Raw genomic sequence first — 15,872 nt, 5'->3', positions numbered from 1 at the left:
CGTTCTTAGCAGTGTCTGGTCTCCTGGTTCCTATAAGCACCTTTCCTAGTGTAAATAAAATTATCCTAGTTCAGTTGGTTGGCATAAAGCAGGGGTCCCCAAACTAAGGCCCGGGGGACACATGCGGCCGATTGAAGCCATTTATCCGGCCCCTGTGGCGGCAGCTCCCTCCTCCTCCGCCTTTCCCACCTCCTCCCTCACCTGGTGTGCACCTTCCAAAGCTTTGCTTGTTTATAATGGTATTTTAATTATTATTTAATTAATAATTAATTATTAAGGGGTGTTTTTCTAGTGCTTTTGGTGCGCAAAGGCAGAAGGAGGTTGGACTAAATGGCCCAAGGGGTCTTTTCCAACCCTCTTTATTATTACTATTACTATTATTATTATTGACACAAAGACACAGTATGACACAGCAAATGAGATATATACCATATGCTGGATTTCATATCACAAAATCACAAGTCAAACACTTCTCAAGCATTTAGGACTGTGTGATGTGTTGTTGTTATTAATGCTAAGGCTGAGTGGCCATCTGTTAGGGCTGCTTTGCTTGTGCTTTTGGTTCACAAAGGCAGAAGGGGGTTGGACAAAATGGCACAAGGGGTTTCTTCCAACCCTCTATTATTTTTATGATGATGATTATTATTATTAACATTGAGGCTGTATTTGTTCCTGTTTTGTTTTTTTTTACTTCAAAATAAGATATGTGCAGTGTGCATAGGAATTTGTTCATAGTTTTTTAAAACTATAGTCTGGCCCTCCAATGGTCTGAGGGACTGTGAACTGGCTCCCTATTTAAAAGGTTTGGGGACCCCTGGCATAAAGCAATGGTTCCCAACCCTTTTTTGACCAGGGCCCACTTGATCAGGAACCACTTTGACAACATTAGTATCAAAATGGTTATGAACTAGTTTTTGGTCAACTTTAGATACGGTTTGGTTATTTGTGGTGCTGATTCAAAATATTGCATTGGCTAGACTACATCAGCCTCTAGTTTTTGATACAGAACGTATGCCATCCATTAGTCTCCATCGGCTCACTCACAGAAAACCATATTTAGCAATCTAGAGCTGATGTGGTCTATCCAATGCAATGGTCAGTTCTGCAGAAAGGAGCGGAAATAAAATTAATTAAATAAAGGAGGAGAAAGTTTGCAGGCCAGATTTGTGTTCTCACAGCCCACTGCTGGGCCACAGCCCACAGGCTGAGAACCACTGGCATAAAGGGAAGGTCTTTGGGGCACAACGTATCTCAGTCAACTTGGATTGACATAAGCAGGTCACAATAGCAGAAATAAAATAATCAGTACAAGCTTTTCCTTGGCTCAGACAAGAAATGTTGGTGATGGGATTTAGAAACATTTTCTTTACTTCTCATTTCTGCGGCCTCCTGAGGCCCAGGGGCTCCCCGATGACTTGGCAGCCAGGTGCAGCGATTTCGCGCACCATTTTGCAGGCAAAGTTGCTCAGATACGCCGTGACTTGGACTCCAGTTTAATTGTAGTTCCAGCGGAGGTAACCGAGGTATCTGTCTGTTCGATCTTGTGGGATTCTTTCCGGCTTGTTCTTCCTGATGACGTGGAGGGGATTCTTGGGTCTGTGAGGGCGACCACTTGCGCTCTGGATCCTTGTCCCTCTTGGCTGGTTAAGCTGGCCAAAGAGGGGCTGTTGGATTGGTTTGTGGCTATAATTAATGCCTCTTTGTGCCAGGGGTCAGTTCCATCCTGCTTTAAGCAGGCGGTAGTAAAACCGCTACTTAAAAAGTCCTCGTTAGACCCATCCGTATGTAACAACTACAGACCAATTTCCAACCTCCCATTTTTGGGCAAGGTTCTGGAGCGGGTGGTTGCCACGCAGCTCCAGGGGTTCCTCGATGACACTGATTTTCTGGACCGCTCGCAGTCTGGCTTCAGGCCTGGGCACAGTACCGAGACGGCTTTGGTCGCCTTGGTGGATGACCTCCGCAGGGAACTGGATGGGGGGAGTGTGACCCTGCTGGTTCTCCTGGACATCTCAGCGGCTTTCGATACCATCGACCATGGTATCCTTCTGGGACGGCTGTCTGGGATGGGGCTTGGTGGCACTGTTTTGCAGTGGCTCCGGTCCTTCCTGGAGGGCCGTTCCCAGATGGTGAAGCTGGGGGACACCTGCTCGGACCCCTGGCCTTTGACCTGTGGGGTCCCGCAAGGGTCTATTCTTTCCCCCATGCTTTTCAACATCTACATGAAACCGCTGGGAGAGGTCATCCGGAGTTTTGGAGGGCGTTGCCATCTCTACGCAGATGACACGCAAATCCACTACTCGTTCCCATCTGACTCCAAGGAAGCCCCTCGGATGCTGAACCAGTGCCTGGCCGCTGTGGCGGACTGGATGAGGAGGAACAAGCTGAGGATCAATCCCGATAAGACAGAGGCCCTCCTGGTCAGTCGTTCGTCGGATCGGGGTATTGGGTGGCAACCTGTGCTGGACGGGGTTGCACTCCCCCTGAAATCACAGGTCCGCAGTTTGGGGGTCCTCCTGGATTCAGCGTTGACGCTTGAGGCTCAGGTGTCGGCGGTGGCCGGGAGGGCTTTTGCACAACTCAAACTTGTGCGCCAACTGCGACCATACCTCGTGAAGTCTGACTTGACCACGGTGGTGCACGCCTTAGTTACCTCTAGACTGGACTACTGTAATGCACTCTACGTGGGGCTTCCCTTGAAGACGGCCCGGAAATTACAACTAGTCCAACGCTCGGCGGCCAGATTAATAACGGGAGCGAGTTTCAGGGAGAGATCCACTCCCTTGTTTAAGGAGCTCCACTGGCTGCCGTTCATTTTCCGGTCCCAATTCAAGGTGCAGACCATCATTTATAAAGCCCTAAACGGTTTGGGACCCGCCTACCTTCGTGACCGCATCTCCTACTATAAACCTGCCCGAGCCCTTCGTTCATCTGGGGAGGCCCTCCTGTCTCCACTGCCTTTATCACAGGCCCGCCTTGTGGGAACAAGGGAGAGGGCCTTTTCTGCTGTGGCCCCCCGTTTGTGGAACTCACTGCCCATTGAGATCAGGCTAGCCCCCACTCTTTTAGCCTTTAGGAAAGTTTTAAAAACATGGCTCTTCCGGTGTGCTTTCGGAGAGTAATTGTATATACCTCCTGTGTTTCTCTCCCCAACATGTATTCTGTAGACCCTGTTCCCCATGGTTTTATTCTTATCTCTTCTTACCCCGAGTTTTTAACCTTGTGTCCATGCGGCCCGCCCTTGTTATGTTATGCTACGTTCTGCTTTTTTGTTCTGTATTGTGTAGTGTTATTGTTGCATTGTTTAATTGCATTCTGATATGTTGTTTTTATAATTTGTCTATTGTATTGTCTTGGGCATGGCCCCATGTGAGCCGCCCCGAGTCCCCGTTGGGGAGATGGTGGCGGGGTATAAATAAAGTTTTATTATTATTATTATTATTATTATTATTATTATTATTATTATTATTACTGAGGGAGGTGACTCTGAGCATTGGCAGAGTACCTCAGTATTAAATGACAAACAGTTCTTCTCCCTTTTTGTGCTGAGAAAGTATGGGCTTTAGCACCTGCCCTTCTTCTCACTGAAACTTCCCATTCCCAGGTCATAAAGTAGCAAGCAGATTGACAGGCAAGTCTTCCTATAGGGCAGTGGTTCTCATCCTGGGGTCCCCAGGTGTTTTGGCCTTCAACTCCCAGAAATCCCGGGCAGTTTATCAGCTGTTAGGATTTCTGGGAGTTGAAGGCCAAAAACATCTGGGGACCCCAGGTTGAGAACCACTGCTATAGGGTAACATATGGAACCAAGATAAATTAGGAGCAAAATCCTCCGAAGATTCCAGCCACAGATGCAGGCAAAACATCAGGAGAAAATGCTTCTAGAACAACACCATGCAACCCGGAAACCACACAACACCCCAGTGATTCTGGTCGTGAAAACCTTCGACAACACAAAATGTGGCATGATTCCTTTTGGAACGGTTGGAAAGCATGCCAAGCCTCCCTGCTAGTGGGCTGCCTGTGTGCTTTGCACAGCCCCAGGAGTTTTCTATCTTCTTTTTCGGCTGAGCACAAAGGCAGAGGTGATGTGGAAACAGGAAATGAGTTGCCCCAAGAGTGAGATTCCTGAGACTCAGAAACCAGGTGGGTGACAGATGGCGCAGAAAGGATAGCATGGGAAGAATGGCTTTCTTGGAGGAAATATGTTTCCAATTTACTTTGGAGAGTGGTGGCTTTAATTGTGCTGATTCATTGAACTTCGCTTCTTGATGTCCCTGGGCTGGGTTTGTGTCTTATAGAGACTTTCATGAGGAACAGGCATGGATTTAACCAAAACCTTATTTCTGTTGGTGCAGAAAGCGGTATCAAAGGGTGCTAGCCAGTGTTGTGACCATCCAAAAGAACTACCGCGCTCACTTCTGGAAGAAGTCCTTGCTGCGCCTCAAGGCCTCCACTGTTGTCCTGCAGAAGCACTGGCGCGGACAGCTGGCTCGCAGCCTCTATCGGCACCTGCTGCAGGAGGAACAGAGGCGGAGGCAGGAAGCCAAGGAACAGAGGCGGCAAGAGGAAGAGAGGCTTAAAAAGGAGGAAGAAGAAAGACAATGGCAAGAAGAGAGGGAGTGTAGGAGGAAGAAGGAGGAGGAGGAGAAAAAGAAGAGGTATTGTATCCTTACTTCTATTTCTGTGGCCTGTCTTTCATAAAAGGCAACTGAGGAGGTAGACTTCTACTGCAGGAATGAAGAGGCTCCCTAAAAAGAATTTTCCAAACATAGAAAAACAGATTTTGGGGAGAAGAGTTTTAGACTCTGTTTATCAGAGGGATTAAATAAAGTCCTAGGGAGGATGGTTCTAAATAGCAAGGGTGGACCAGTGTAATAGTAACTGCTCCCTGGCTCAACAGCAGTATGTGTGAAAAAGGTCTTGGGAGTCCTCGTGGACAACAAGTTAAACATGAGCCAACAATGTGATGCGGCCACAAAAAAAGCCAATGGAATTCTGGCCTGCATAAATAGGAGTATAGTGTCTAGATCCAGGGAAGTCATGCTCCCCGTCTATTCTGCCTCGGTCACACTACACCTGGAATCACACTGTGTCCAATTCTGGGCACCGCAATTGAAGGGACAAACTGGAAGGTGTCCAGAGGAGGGTGACTAAAATGTTCAAGGGTCTGGAGAACAAGCCCTATGAGGAGCGGCTGAAAGAGCTTGGCATGTTTAGCCTGCAGAAGAGAAGGCTGAGACATGATGAGAGCCATGTATAAATGCGTGAAGGGAAGTCATAGGGAGGAGGGAACAAGCTTGTTTTCTGCTGCCCTGGAGACAAGGATGTGTAACAATGGCTTCAAATTATAGGAAAGGAGATTCCACCTCAACATCAGGAAGAACTTCCTAACTGTGAGAGCTGTTCAGGAGTGGAACTCTCTGCCCCAGAGTGTGGTGGAGGCTCCTTCTTTGGAGGCTTTTAAGCAGAGGCTGAATGGTCATCTGTCAGGAGTTCTTTGAATGCAATTTTCCAGCTTCTTAGCAGGGGGTTGGACTGGATGGCCACGAGGTCTCTTCCAACTCTATGATTCTCATTCTACACTGCACAGAATTATTTGTCAGCTGAAACAGTCCTACAGAGTTGAGGTTGCCTATGCAAAGCAGAAACGTCCTTTTCTGAAACATGGTTGGATCAGTATGTGCACTTTATCAAACCATCTTTTCGTTTTAGAAAACCATCCCCTTAGTCTGTATACTGGAAAGACTTTAAAAACCTCAACCTTCTGGCAAGCCACAATATCATAAATACTATTGAATTGAAGACATTGTTACAGCCTACATAATTTTTTTAAAGCTGCCAATAACTTGAGGCGGCAATATTATTTTGCATAAGATTGATTTTGACAATAGTGATGCTAAAAAGGAGCTGTGGTGTTTTTGTTGTGAGGGTGTCCTATAGTTCCTTGTGCAAGCTTCTGACAAAATAGACAGTAGGTTTCATTCATGAGTTTGTTTTATTTGTTTTGAACAGAGAAAAGGAGCAGTTGGAAGCAGCATTGCACCTGGCTCAGGTATGTTCTCCTGTTTCTCACTAACTATTGGTTGTCCTTTCCAAGATTCCCAGAATGATACTAACACAGTTGGCGCTTGTTCCCCCCCCCCCCCCCCTCATAACAGATTCTAGAGCAGGCCTGCACAACCTTTGGCCATCCAGGTTTTGGGACCACAACTCCCAGAAGCCCTAGCCAGCTTGTTTAATGTTCAGGAATTCTGGAAGCTGAAGTCCAAAACACCTGGAGGGCCACAGGTTGTGCAATTATCTTCCCCTTTCATAATCCCCATGAGCCTCTGCTCAATGTAAGACACTTCTGTCCACAGCTGAATTCCAATGAATGGAAGAGTACATTTGAACCAAACCTGTTACCATTTAATATGGAGACAGAAGATATTTTTAAGAGAATTGAGTTTTGTACCATGGTCACTTTGGGCCAAAGAGATTGTGCTTTGTTTTAATATAAGTGGCCATGTACCGGAGGCTAAAGTTGTCATGAGCATTCACACCAAACACAATGCCTCTTAAAAACCACCTTAAGCTTTCTCTGTAAGATGTTTTTAAAGCGTTGCACCTGAGAGAAATTCATATGAAGAAATAGATTTCCACTTAGGAGACTAACTGAAGCACTGTGTGAACAATACCTAATTTCTCAGATTTGTGGATAACTTTCAGTTAAGGTCAAGCCTGTTAAAGTGTTAAAAGAACCTTTCTGCTAGCTAACCAAGTTATTTTAGCACTAGTTTTTGTGAATGGCAGGCCCTTCCCTTAGCTACATGTATATACAGTAGAGTCTCACTTATCCAAACTAAACGGGCTGGCAGAACCTTGGATAAGCGAATATCTTGGATAATAAGGAGGGATTAAGGAAAAGCCTATTAAACATCAAATTAGGTTATGATTTTACAAATTAAGCACCAAAACATCATGTTATGCAACAAATTTGACAGAAAAGGTAATTCAATATGCAGTAATGTTATGTTGTAATTACTGTATGAATTTAGCACCCAAATATCATGATATATTGAAAACATTGACCACAAAAATGCCTTGGATAATCCAGAACCTTGGATAAATGAGTCTTGGATAAGGGAGACTCTACTGTATGTAGATTTACATTGTTTTAGGGATGTGATCACAAGGGAATGTGATACAAAAAATGACAACTGTGTTCATAAATATACAATAGGCTAACTGGCACAAATATTTTAGCATCTGTGAACAAATAAATAAGCCTGCTGGGCTGTTATTTGCTTCTGAGGTAGGAAAATAATTAGCTTTACTTTCTAGAAACATCCCCGCTTTGTTTTTTCTGACTTAGATGGAAGTGCTAAGGACACAAGAAGAGGCCCAGCCGTTGCAGGAAGAGGAACGGCGTCAGATGGAGGAGATTCTGCGCCTGGAAAGGGAGATTGAGAAGTTGCAATGGCAGCAGAAGACAGAACACATTTCCATCACCTGTGAAAACACCAAGAATGAAATGAAACGGCAGCGGGAGGAGGAGATACAGAGGCTAGAGAAAGAAGCCTCTAGGGTTGCGCAGGAGTTCTTGGAGCTGCTGGATTTTGGGAATCTGGATGAGAACGTGCAAGGCTTGGAACGCTCCCTCTCCAATGAAGGGACCCTCAACATTGAGTGCAGCCTGGTGGCTCCTCTGGCCGAGGAAGAGGAAGACGAAGGTTTTCCTGCAGACGAAGAGGGTCCGCCAGTCCCCAGCCCAAGCCTCTTGAACCAGGACAGCAGCACCAGGACCAGCGATAACTATTACTCTGAGGAGGATACATCTCCCAATATGCCATTGCCTGAGGAGGGAGAGAATGGGGAACTCAATTCTCTGAACCTTTCTACAGAGAGACCCGAGGGTCTTCAGAGACAGAGCATAGAAAACATCTACCACACTGTCTCGGAGATCCTGCCGGGTGACATCGTGGAATCGGATGATCCCATCTACAGCTTGCCTCCAGATGTGGAGTCAGACTATGACCATGAGGAGTTTGAGGGCAGCGGAGAGGGTGGGAGCACGTCAGCGGAGCCACTGAACGGGGAGAAAGTCCTACACAATACTCACAGCAACGGTGTTGACTCCAACCGTGGAAGCCTGGACTCCGTAAGCACCTTTTACTTCTTTGCAGAAAATGCATCTTCCTTTAAGCAGGAAGCTTTCTTTCCTTTTATCTTTTCTGAGTGTGTTTGGCACTTCTTTGTGCTACTAGTTAATAGGGCTCCTTGGGAATAAAAGTCATTTCTCTTCTCAACACATCTTTGTTTGCCTCCTCAGATCTATCGTACTCGCAGGAAACCCATCAGCCTATTATTATTATTATTATTATTATTATTATTATTATTATTATTATTATTAATAATAATAATAATAATAATAATAATACCCCATTTTAACTCTCCCAAAGGAGACTCCAAGCGGCTTAACATAAAAGCATTAGTACACAATTTAAAATATACAAATATCCAAACATTAAATATAAACAGTATTAAAAGTTCACGTTTAAAAACCATTCAAACATATTCAATGCATATTCAAGTTAAAACCACAGCACCTCCTGACTTGAGTTTAAAAACCTTCATCTTTAAAAGCCTCCTTGAATAAAATGGATTCGACCTGCCACCAGAAGGAAGGCTTCCCTGGGCAGGGAGTTCCAGAGGTGTGGAGCAGCCTCTGAGAAGGAAGGCCTACTCTTGTTCCCACCAACTGAGCTTGAGATGGAGGTGGGACCAAGAGAAGGGCCTCTCCTGAAGATCTCAGGGCTCAGTAGCAGGTTCGTACAAGGGGATGCGGTCAGCCAAATAGCCTGGACCTGAGCCGTCTAGGGCTTTAAAGATCATAACCTGCACTTTGAAATGTGCCTGGAAACAGACTGGCGCCACTGGAGCTGCTGCAACAGGGGGATTATCTGCTCCTTGTAGCCAGCCCCAGTGAGCAGCCTGGCTGCACCTCTTTGGACCAGCTGAAGTTTCCAAGCCTCACATAAAGACAGAGAAGTTGTATTACAGCATCATGCTAATTGGAGCCCCCGGTGCCGCAATGGATTAAATCCTTGTGCCGGCAGAATTGCTGACCAAAAGGTCAGATATTTGAATCCTGGGAGTGGGGTGAGCTCCCGTCTTGTCAGCTCCAGCTTCCCATGCAGGGACATGAGAGAAGCCTCCCACAGGATGGTAAAACATCCGGGCATCCCCTGGGCAACATCCTTACAGATGGCCAATTCTCTCATACCAGAAGCGACTTGCAGTTTCACAAGTCGCTCCTGACATGAGAAAAATATCATGCTTATTAATCCATTAATATAATTTCTGTCCATAGAATTATTCAGGCTCATCTTTAGATATTTTTTATAAAGCATGTCTTTAGGGATTAGTGGAAAAGAAGTATGATAATGGCTATTCTTGTTCTGGTTGCCTTTCCAGTTTAGTCAGCCACACACATGCCTGCTTGCAATAAGATTATTCCACACACCTTCACCACCCCTGCCCCCAAACATATCTTGGCTACTTGCTGGAACAAAAATCTGTTTTAGCATTTTCCCCTTTGTGAGTTGAGGGAAAGCTTGTCGAACAAGTACTTTATCCTTTGGGTAAATTGGAAATCTCTCTGCTGAGTTGTCCTTATCGAATCCATTGCCCCTGTTATTGATTGGGATTGTTTGTTTTTCCAGCCATATCAGCAAGATTAAAAGCAGCTGTGATTACATGGTGCGCTGTGATGTTTATTCCCTTTAAAACGATTTCCAAAGCCCTATAATCCAGATGCTGTGCAGTTCTGGAAGCTGCATGGTTTATGAGACATAACCCATAGCCCATTTTTTCTTCTGTGCTGCTGTTCGTGTGCATCTGCCTAAGAATGCCGAAAGAGCTAGTAGAATTATTTGTGCATTGGAAATGTATCTCCTCAAAGAAGATGCTTTTCATTTACCATTTGTAGAGTAAATGAGGAGCCCCCGGTGGCACAATGTGTTAAAGCGCTGAGCTGCTGAACTTGCTGACCAAAAGGTCGCAGATTCAAATCCAGGGAGCGGAGTGAGCGTCCGCTGTTAGCTCCAGCTTCTGCCAACCTAGCAGTTCGAAAACATGCAAATGTGAGTAGATCAATACGTACCGCTCTGGCAGGAAGGTAACGGCGCTCCATGCAGTCATGCCAGCCACATGACCTTGGAGGTGTCTACCGACAACGCCGACTCTTCGGCTTAGAAATGGAAATGAGCACCAACCCCCAGAGTCAGACACGATTGGACATTAAGTCAGGGGAAACTTTTACCTTTACCTAGAGTAAATGAAATCAAGGTGCATTCAAGAGATGTGCATTCTGAACAAAAATGAAGTTGACAGATAGAGTCAGTGAAACTGGTAAAAGTGCTCTCTCCTATGGCAACAGTGGGGGAATCTGCACAGGAGGAGTGCACTGCACAGTAACAAGTCAAAATGCTTAATTTATTATTGCAACTATATTAGCTTCAAAGAGAAATGAACTGAGGGCTTTTTTCATATGAAGAGGCTGCTAAGATTAGCAGTATTTAAATGTTGAACTCGTCATTGTGCAACTTTGCACACATGCGTCTTTGCAAACTGTTTATGAGTATATGTTTGTGTGAGTTTGCAGTAAACTGCATGCATACCAGTAGCTCTCCATGTGATCTTTCTGCTGCTGGCCCTGTTGTATTGATCTTTTTAAAAATTGCACATGCAGCATCAGGAAGGGGAGGAGAGGACTGTATATGAACAGAAAGCTTGTGATGGGTGGCATGAAGAATAGTAAGTGATGTGCAAACTAATTAAGCACATACCCTTGTGAGGATAATTCAGAAACTGGTGACTAGTTTTGGGAATAACATTCCAAAGACTTTTGCAAACCACATCAGCCCAGCTGTATTGAAAAGCAGCTCCTATCAACCACAGTGAGTAGGACCCTGGTGGCATAGTGTGTTAAAGCACTGATCTGCTGAACTTGCGGAGCAAAAGGTCCCAGGTTCAAATCCCGGGAGCGGAATGAGCACCCGCTGTTAGCCCCAGCTCCTGCCAATCTAGCAGTTTGAAAACATGCCAATGTGAGTAGATCAATAGGTACCGCTCCAGCGGGAAGGTAACGGCACTCCATGCAGACATGCCGGCCACATGACCTTGGAGGTGTCTACGGACAATGCCGGCTCTTCGGCTTAGAAATGGAGATGAGCACCAACCCCCAGAATAGGTCACAACTGGACTTAACGTCAGGGGAAACCTTTACCTTTTATCAACCACAGTCAGTGTTGTCCTTGTAGTTCACCACATCTGGTTTCTGCCAGGTTGGGGAAGGCTAGAGTATGCCAGTAGAAAAATAGAGATCCTTGAAGACACTAATTCTAAATGAGATTGAAGGCCAAACAGCATGCACTGGCAGCACTAAAGCAGGCATTTCTTTGGCCTTTTCTTGAAGTTACAATTTTTTAGGCTTTCTGCCTTGAGAAAAGAAAAGTCTGTATGCATATTATATATGTTTCATCATGTCTGATCAACTCCATAATTGTATCAGTAATATAAATATTACAGGATCACCTTGAGTACTTGGTCATGATTTGAAAATGTCCCCGATCCTGTGGCTTTGTTTTCTTGAGGGTAATAATACTTTTTACTCTTAGTTTCTGGATAGTGAAGATGAAGGGGATACGTACATGGACACAGATGAAGAACTGTGCAGCACTCGGGTCAGCATGCTGAATGGGTCAGGGCCAGCCTATTTCCACAGCTATCTCTACATGAAAGGTAAGCGGTTTTGTCAGTCCTGCAAGGTGAACAATGTGTCCCTGCTTCCTAATCTCTTATCTCTACAACAGTGGTTCTCAACCTGTGGGTCCCCAGGTGTTTTGGCCTACGACTCCCAAAAATCCCAGCCAGTTTACCAGCTGTTATGATTTCTGGGAGTTGAAGGCCAAAACATCTGGGGAGCCACAGGTTGAGAACCACTGCTATACTCAGTACTTGCCCTCCTTCCCTGTTTTACTGTCTGGGACCCTTTCTCCTTTCCAAGACGAAAGTCAGCATGTCTTCACAGCGAAGGGCTTTGGAAAGGTTCTTTGTGGAGACGGTTTTCCATTGCCACCCACAGAAGAGTGGTCTCTAGCAACAGCGCGAGTTCTCTGCTACCAGTGAATGGGCTACTCAGGATCTGAGTGGGCATTTATTGGTATGAATAACTGAAATGCCAATCAGAGATGCAGAGGCAGGAAGTGCTGGCTCTCTTAGATAATGATGGCCACTATTTGGATTCCTCTTCAAGGAATAAAGCATCTTGTATGAACATTGTATGCAGTTATTTGATTGATCCTGATGTGCTTTGCTGTCTAGGAAACTAGTTTTGCAAGTGATTTTAGCTGTTTTTTTCCTGCAAAATCTAAAATTCTTACATGGAGTCATTCTTAGTCATGTACTACCAAGATGCTGGAGCAAAATAATCAGCTAAAATGATTATTATATAATGCAGATATGTGAAAAAGGCTGTAATATGAAAAAGACCCATATTAGTGTTGGTGGCACTATAACACTGGTAACAACACAATCAACTTATATGACTGTGATCTTTGGTTGGCTCCTGTAAATCAATGTGGATGTTTTATGCTTAGGTTTCATGTCATTTTATATAATTTTGTTTGCTTACATTTTTTAATTTATTGATGTTAGATTTCAATTTTACGTTTACATGTGGGGTTATTCTGGATTATTTTGTCGGTACCTGTTTGTTTCATTAAGGCATTGCTTGTTTGTATGCTAGAATCCGCTCTGAGTCCCCCTGGGGAGATAGGGTGGAATACAAATAAAGTTTTATTATTAACAAAATTGCTGCTATTTTCCCCAAAACAATCATTTGTATTGGCATTTTGCATTGTGGAAGCAATCATATCAGTGAGTTCTTGAAGCTCACAACTTTGAATTTAATATTAGTCGCACCTTTTGTAAGTAGCATGTGGTTGCTTCCTCTTCAACCTGTCTGTACAGGATACATTTTAAAGAAAACTGTTATGGTCCACAGCAGGAATAGAAGTCTTTCAAGTTCCATTGAGGTGTTTTTTGGAGCTGTTTGGGTGCTAACAGCAGCTTTGGCATTGTCTCTTTTCCTGCTCCCTGCAGGGGGCTTGATGAACCCCTGGAGACGGCGTTGGTGTGTCCTGAAAAACGAAGCCTTCATGTGGTTCCGGGCCAAACAAGAAGCCTTGAAGTCAGGCTGGCTCTATAAGAAAGGAGGGGGCATGTCCACACTCTCGCGGCGAAATTGGAAACGGCGCTGGTTTGTGCTAAGGGAAGCCAAGCTGATGTACTTTGAGAATGACAGCGAGGAGAAGCTGAAAGGGACAATCGACATCAGGAAAGCCAAGTATGAAATAATGGGGATTCTAGGAATTGTAGTCCAAAAAAGCAACTGTCACAGAAAACTTTTTCAGTGGTATTGTCTCAAGAGAATGGGTACCTAGCAAAGCAAAGCATCTCTACATGGTCTTTGGAAGTGTTCTGTCACAATCCAGGCAGTCGCCATTTACTTCCTCTGGATGCTGTTAACTTGTTTGTTTAGTTTCTGTTAACTTGTTTGTTCAGTATGACATTTGGAAGTACTGTGTTCCCATCAGATCTTGGGATGCACTGATATTTTCTTCATGGCAAGGTAGACCAATAAGATAGTGGTTGGATTTTGTTGATTCTTCTTGACACCCTACTTATTGCTACTTTCTCTTTTCCAGAGAAATTGTGGATATCCATGAGAAAGAGAATGCCCTTGATGTTGTGACAAATGACCGGGTTTATCACATAGTGGCAGAGTCACCAGAGGATGCCAGGTAGGGGATGCCAAACAGGTGGGTGTTTCTCTGAAGGGTTTGCTCCTCAATGCCTCACTCTTCCTGGAGGCACTAGTCGCTTTTCGAGAAATACCCTGTGAGAGCTTCCTATAGACAGATTAAGAAAAGCTTACACACAAATGTAACTGTATTCACACAAGTCTATCTGAATTAGTGTTGAAAACTTTAAGGTTGACAATTTTCAGGCCCCGGATAATGATGATTGTATTGCTTTTTACATGTCAGAAGGATAATGAGGATAAATTGCAACATTTGAGAGCATAGCCCATTACCACAAATGAGGGATGTGTTTCATCAGTTTTAACCATCTGGAATTTAACTATATTAGTAACTTCCTGTGTTGCATCTTCTCTCTGTTTGTGGCATAAATCAATCGCATTGATTTATTAGCAGGGCTTGTTATGTTGATGGCCTTTTGACTCTTCCAAACTCCATGGTTCCAGGTTATGGCATCTGAATGTAATTGACATTCAGAAGTGTTTTCCACTTGTTCGTGCAGTCAGCTTTTCCCATCCAGCACTTTGTTCTACAGCTGATATGAAGCAGCAACTGTCATAGGAATATGTTAACCTTTATGTCTTTGGCAGAGGAGGAACATAACCCCGCACAAGAGCACATGCAGTGCATATTGAAAGATCCAAATTAAGTCCCTCTAAAGCAAAGGAGGACAATGTGTATCCAAGGACTCGATGTGCCCGTCATATTACTTTATCCGGCCTTCAACCCTCCACATTCCTCTGAGCTGCCTTTTTTCTGAGGAAAAAATGGATTAATTGCAACTCCTAGAATCCTTCAGGATTCATAGGGTGCACAATTCCAATGCATTCTTAAATATATTTTTTAAATAGTTTTTTTTTCAAAATTAGAACTGGGGTTCTAGCCATTTCCAGTTTTATTTCCACCCTTCTTTTTCGCAAGCCACGTAGCCCTGTAGGGTCCTAGAGGCAGAAAATGTACACAAAGATGTGCTGAATGGAAGTTGGTCTTTACTGATTTTGAAAAACCTTTGTCATTCAATGTAGAGAATAATATGCAAATCATAGTTCCATTCAGGAGTCTGGTTCAGTATAAGGCAGCTCCTAATACAAAGTTCCGTATTGGGCAATATGCTATCTGACGTGTTAAGTAAGCAACATTCAAGGGGAACCATGACACAATGTTGATTAGGTTATTGTGAGAGAGCTCATTTTGTTGGCAACTGGAAAGTAGATTCTTGTTCTCTTTTTTTCCGATAGTGACTGGTTCAACGTCCTGAGCCGTGTGCACAGTGCTACAGAGCAGCAGCTGAGGGAGATGCAGGATGAACAAGCCAACCCAAAGAATGCCGTGGTGAGTGACAGTCTGGTGAACCTGGGGATTTTGGGGATTTTGATTCATCCCCAGTTATTGAAGTTATTTGGCAACTGATTAAAGCTGTTTCTTTCTCCTTCATATTGCTGTCATTTTTGGAGAAAAATAATTAAGCACTAGGAGAGCTATTCCTCAGTACTTTTGACAAGGTGCAGCATGGGGGACTAAATTTGTATAAAAATTGGATACCTAAAGAATGTTTTGTTCTTAAAGGGAACCCTTGATGTGGGGCTCATTGACTCCGTCTGTGCTTCTGACAATCCTGACAGGTAGGCTACCGCTGCATTGATGTGTTTTGTCTGCACACATTTTAATATATAACATTATCATATTTTGGTACAGCAGGCACTGAATAAAATGAAAAGCTACATTTAAATCCAGCAACTGCATATTTGAATAAATAGAAGTACAACAGATAAAGAACTACTTAAAATTCCTTCACACATTAAAAATATCTCCTAAATGGCTGTGTTTATTTTTAGTATGCTATCATCTTTCCTCTTAATCAATGCTCGTCACCAGAGGTTTGGGCCCTAGAGCTTTGGGTGGGTCATATTTCAGGAGGGGGTTTGCAAGAGTTTTTGAAGATTGTTGCAACAAGCTGTCTACCATCTGACCTGAGAGACAGTGGGCTGAAGGGAGATCTCTGGCTGG

General features: G+C 44.2%; 1 protein-coding gene across 1 annotated transcript in view; it reads left to right on the top strand.

Moving 5' to 3' along the window:
* The window catches only part of LOC100560499 (unconventional myosin-X), a 120,491-nt gene that overhangs the window by 88,780 nt on the left and 15,839 nt on the right, over nucleotides 1–15,872 (top strand). The window contains exons 23-30 of the mRNA XM_008111784.3: nucleotides 4,356–4,658; nucleotides 6,013–6,052; nucleotides 7,355–8,140; nucleotides 11,661–11,784; nucleotides 13,147–13,390; nucleotides 13,752–13,847; nucleotides 15,104–15,197; nucleotides 15,432–15,487. Coding sequence (XP_008109991.2) covers nucleotides 4,356–4,658; nucleotides 6,013–6,052; nucleotides 7,355–8,140; nucleotides 11,661–11,784; nucleotides 13,147–13,390; nucleotides 13,752–13,847; nucleotides 15,104–15,197; nucleotides 15,432–15,487 — 1,743 coding nt within the window. The remainder of the gene's footprint in view (nucleotides 1–4,355; nucleotides 4,659–6,012; nucleotides 6,053–7,354; nucleotides 8,141–11,660; nucleotides 11,785–13,146; nucleotides 13,391–13,751; nucleotides 13,848–15,103; nucleotides 15,198–15,431; nucleotides 15,488–15,872) is intronic.

Source organism: Anolis carolinensis, chromosome 1 (assembly GCF_035594765.1).
Source record: "Anolis carolinensis isolate JA03-04 chromosome 1, rAnoCar3.1.pri, whole genome shotgun sequence".
NCBI lineage: Eukaryota > Metazoa > Chordata > Lepidosauria > Squamata > Dactyloidae > Anolis > Anolis carolinensis.
The sequence above is the reverse complement of the archived record's forward strand: the minus strand, read 5'-3'. Positions and strand labels throughout refer to the sequence as shown.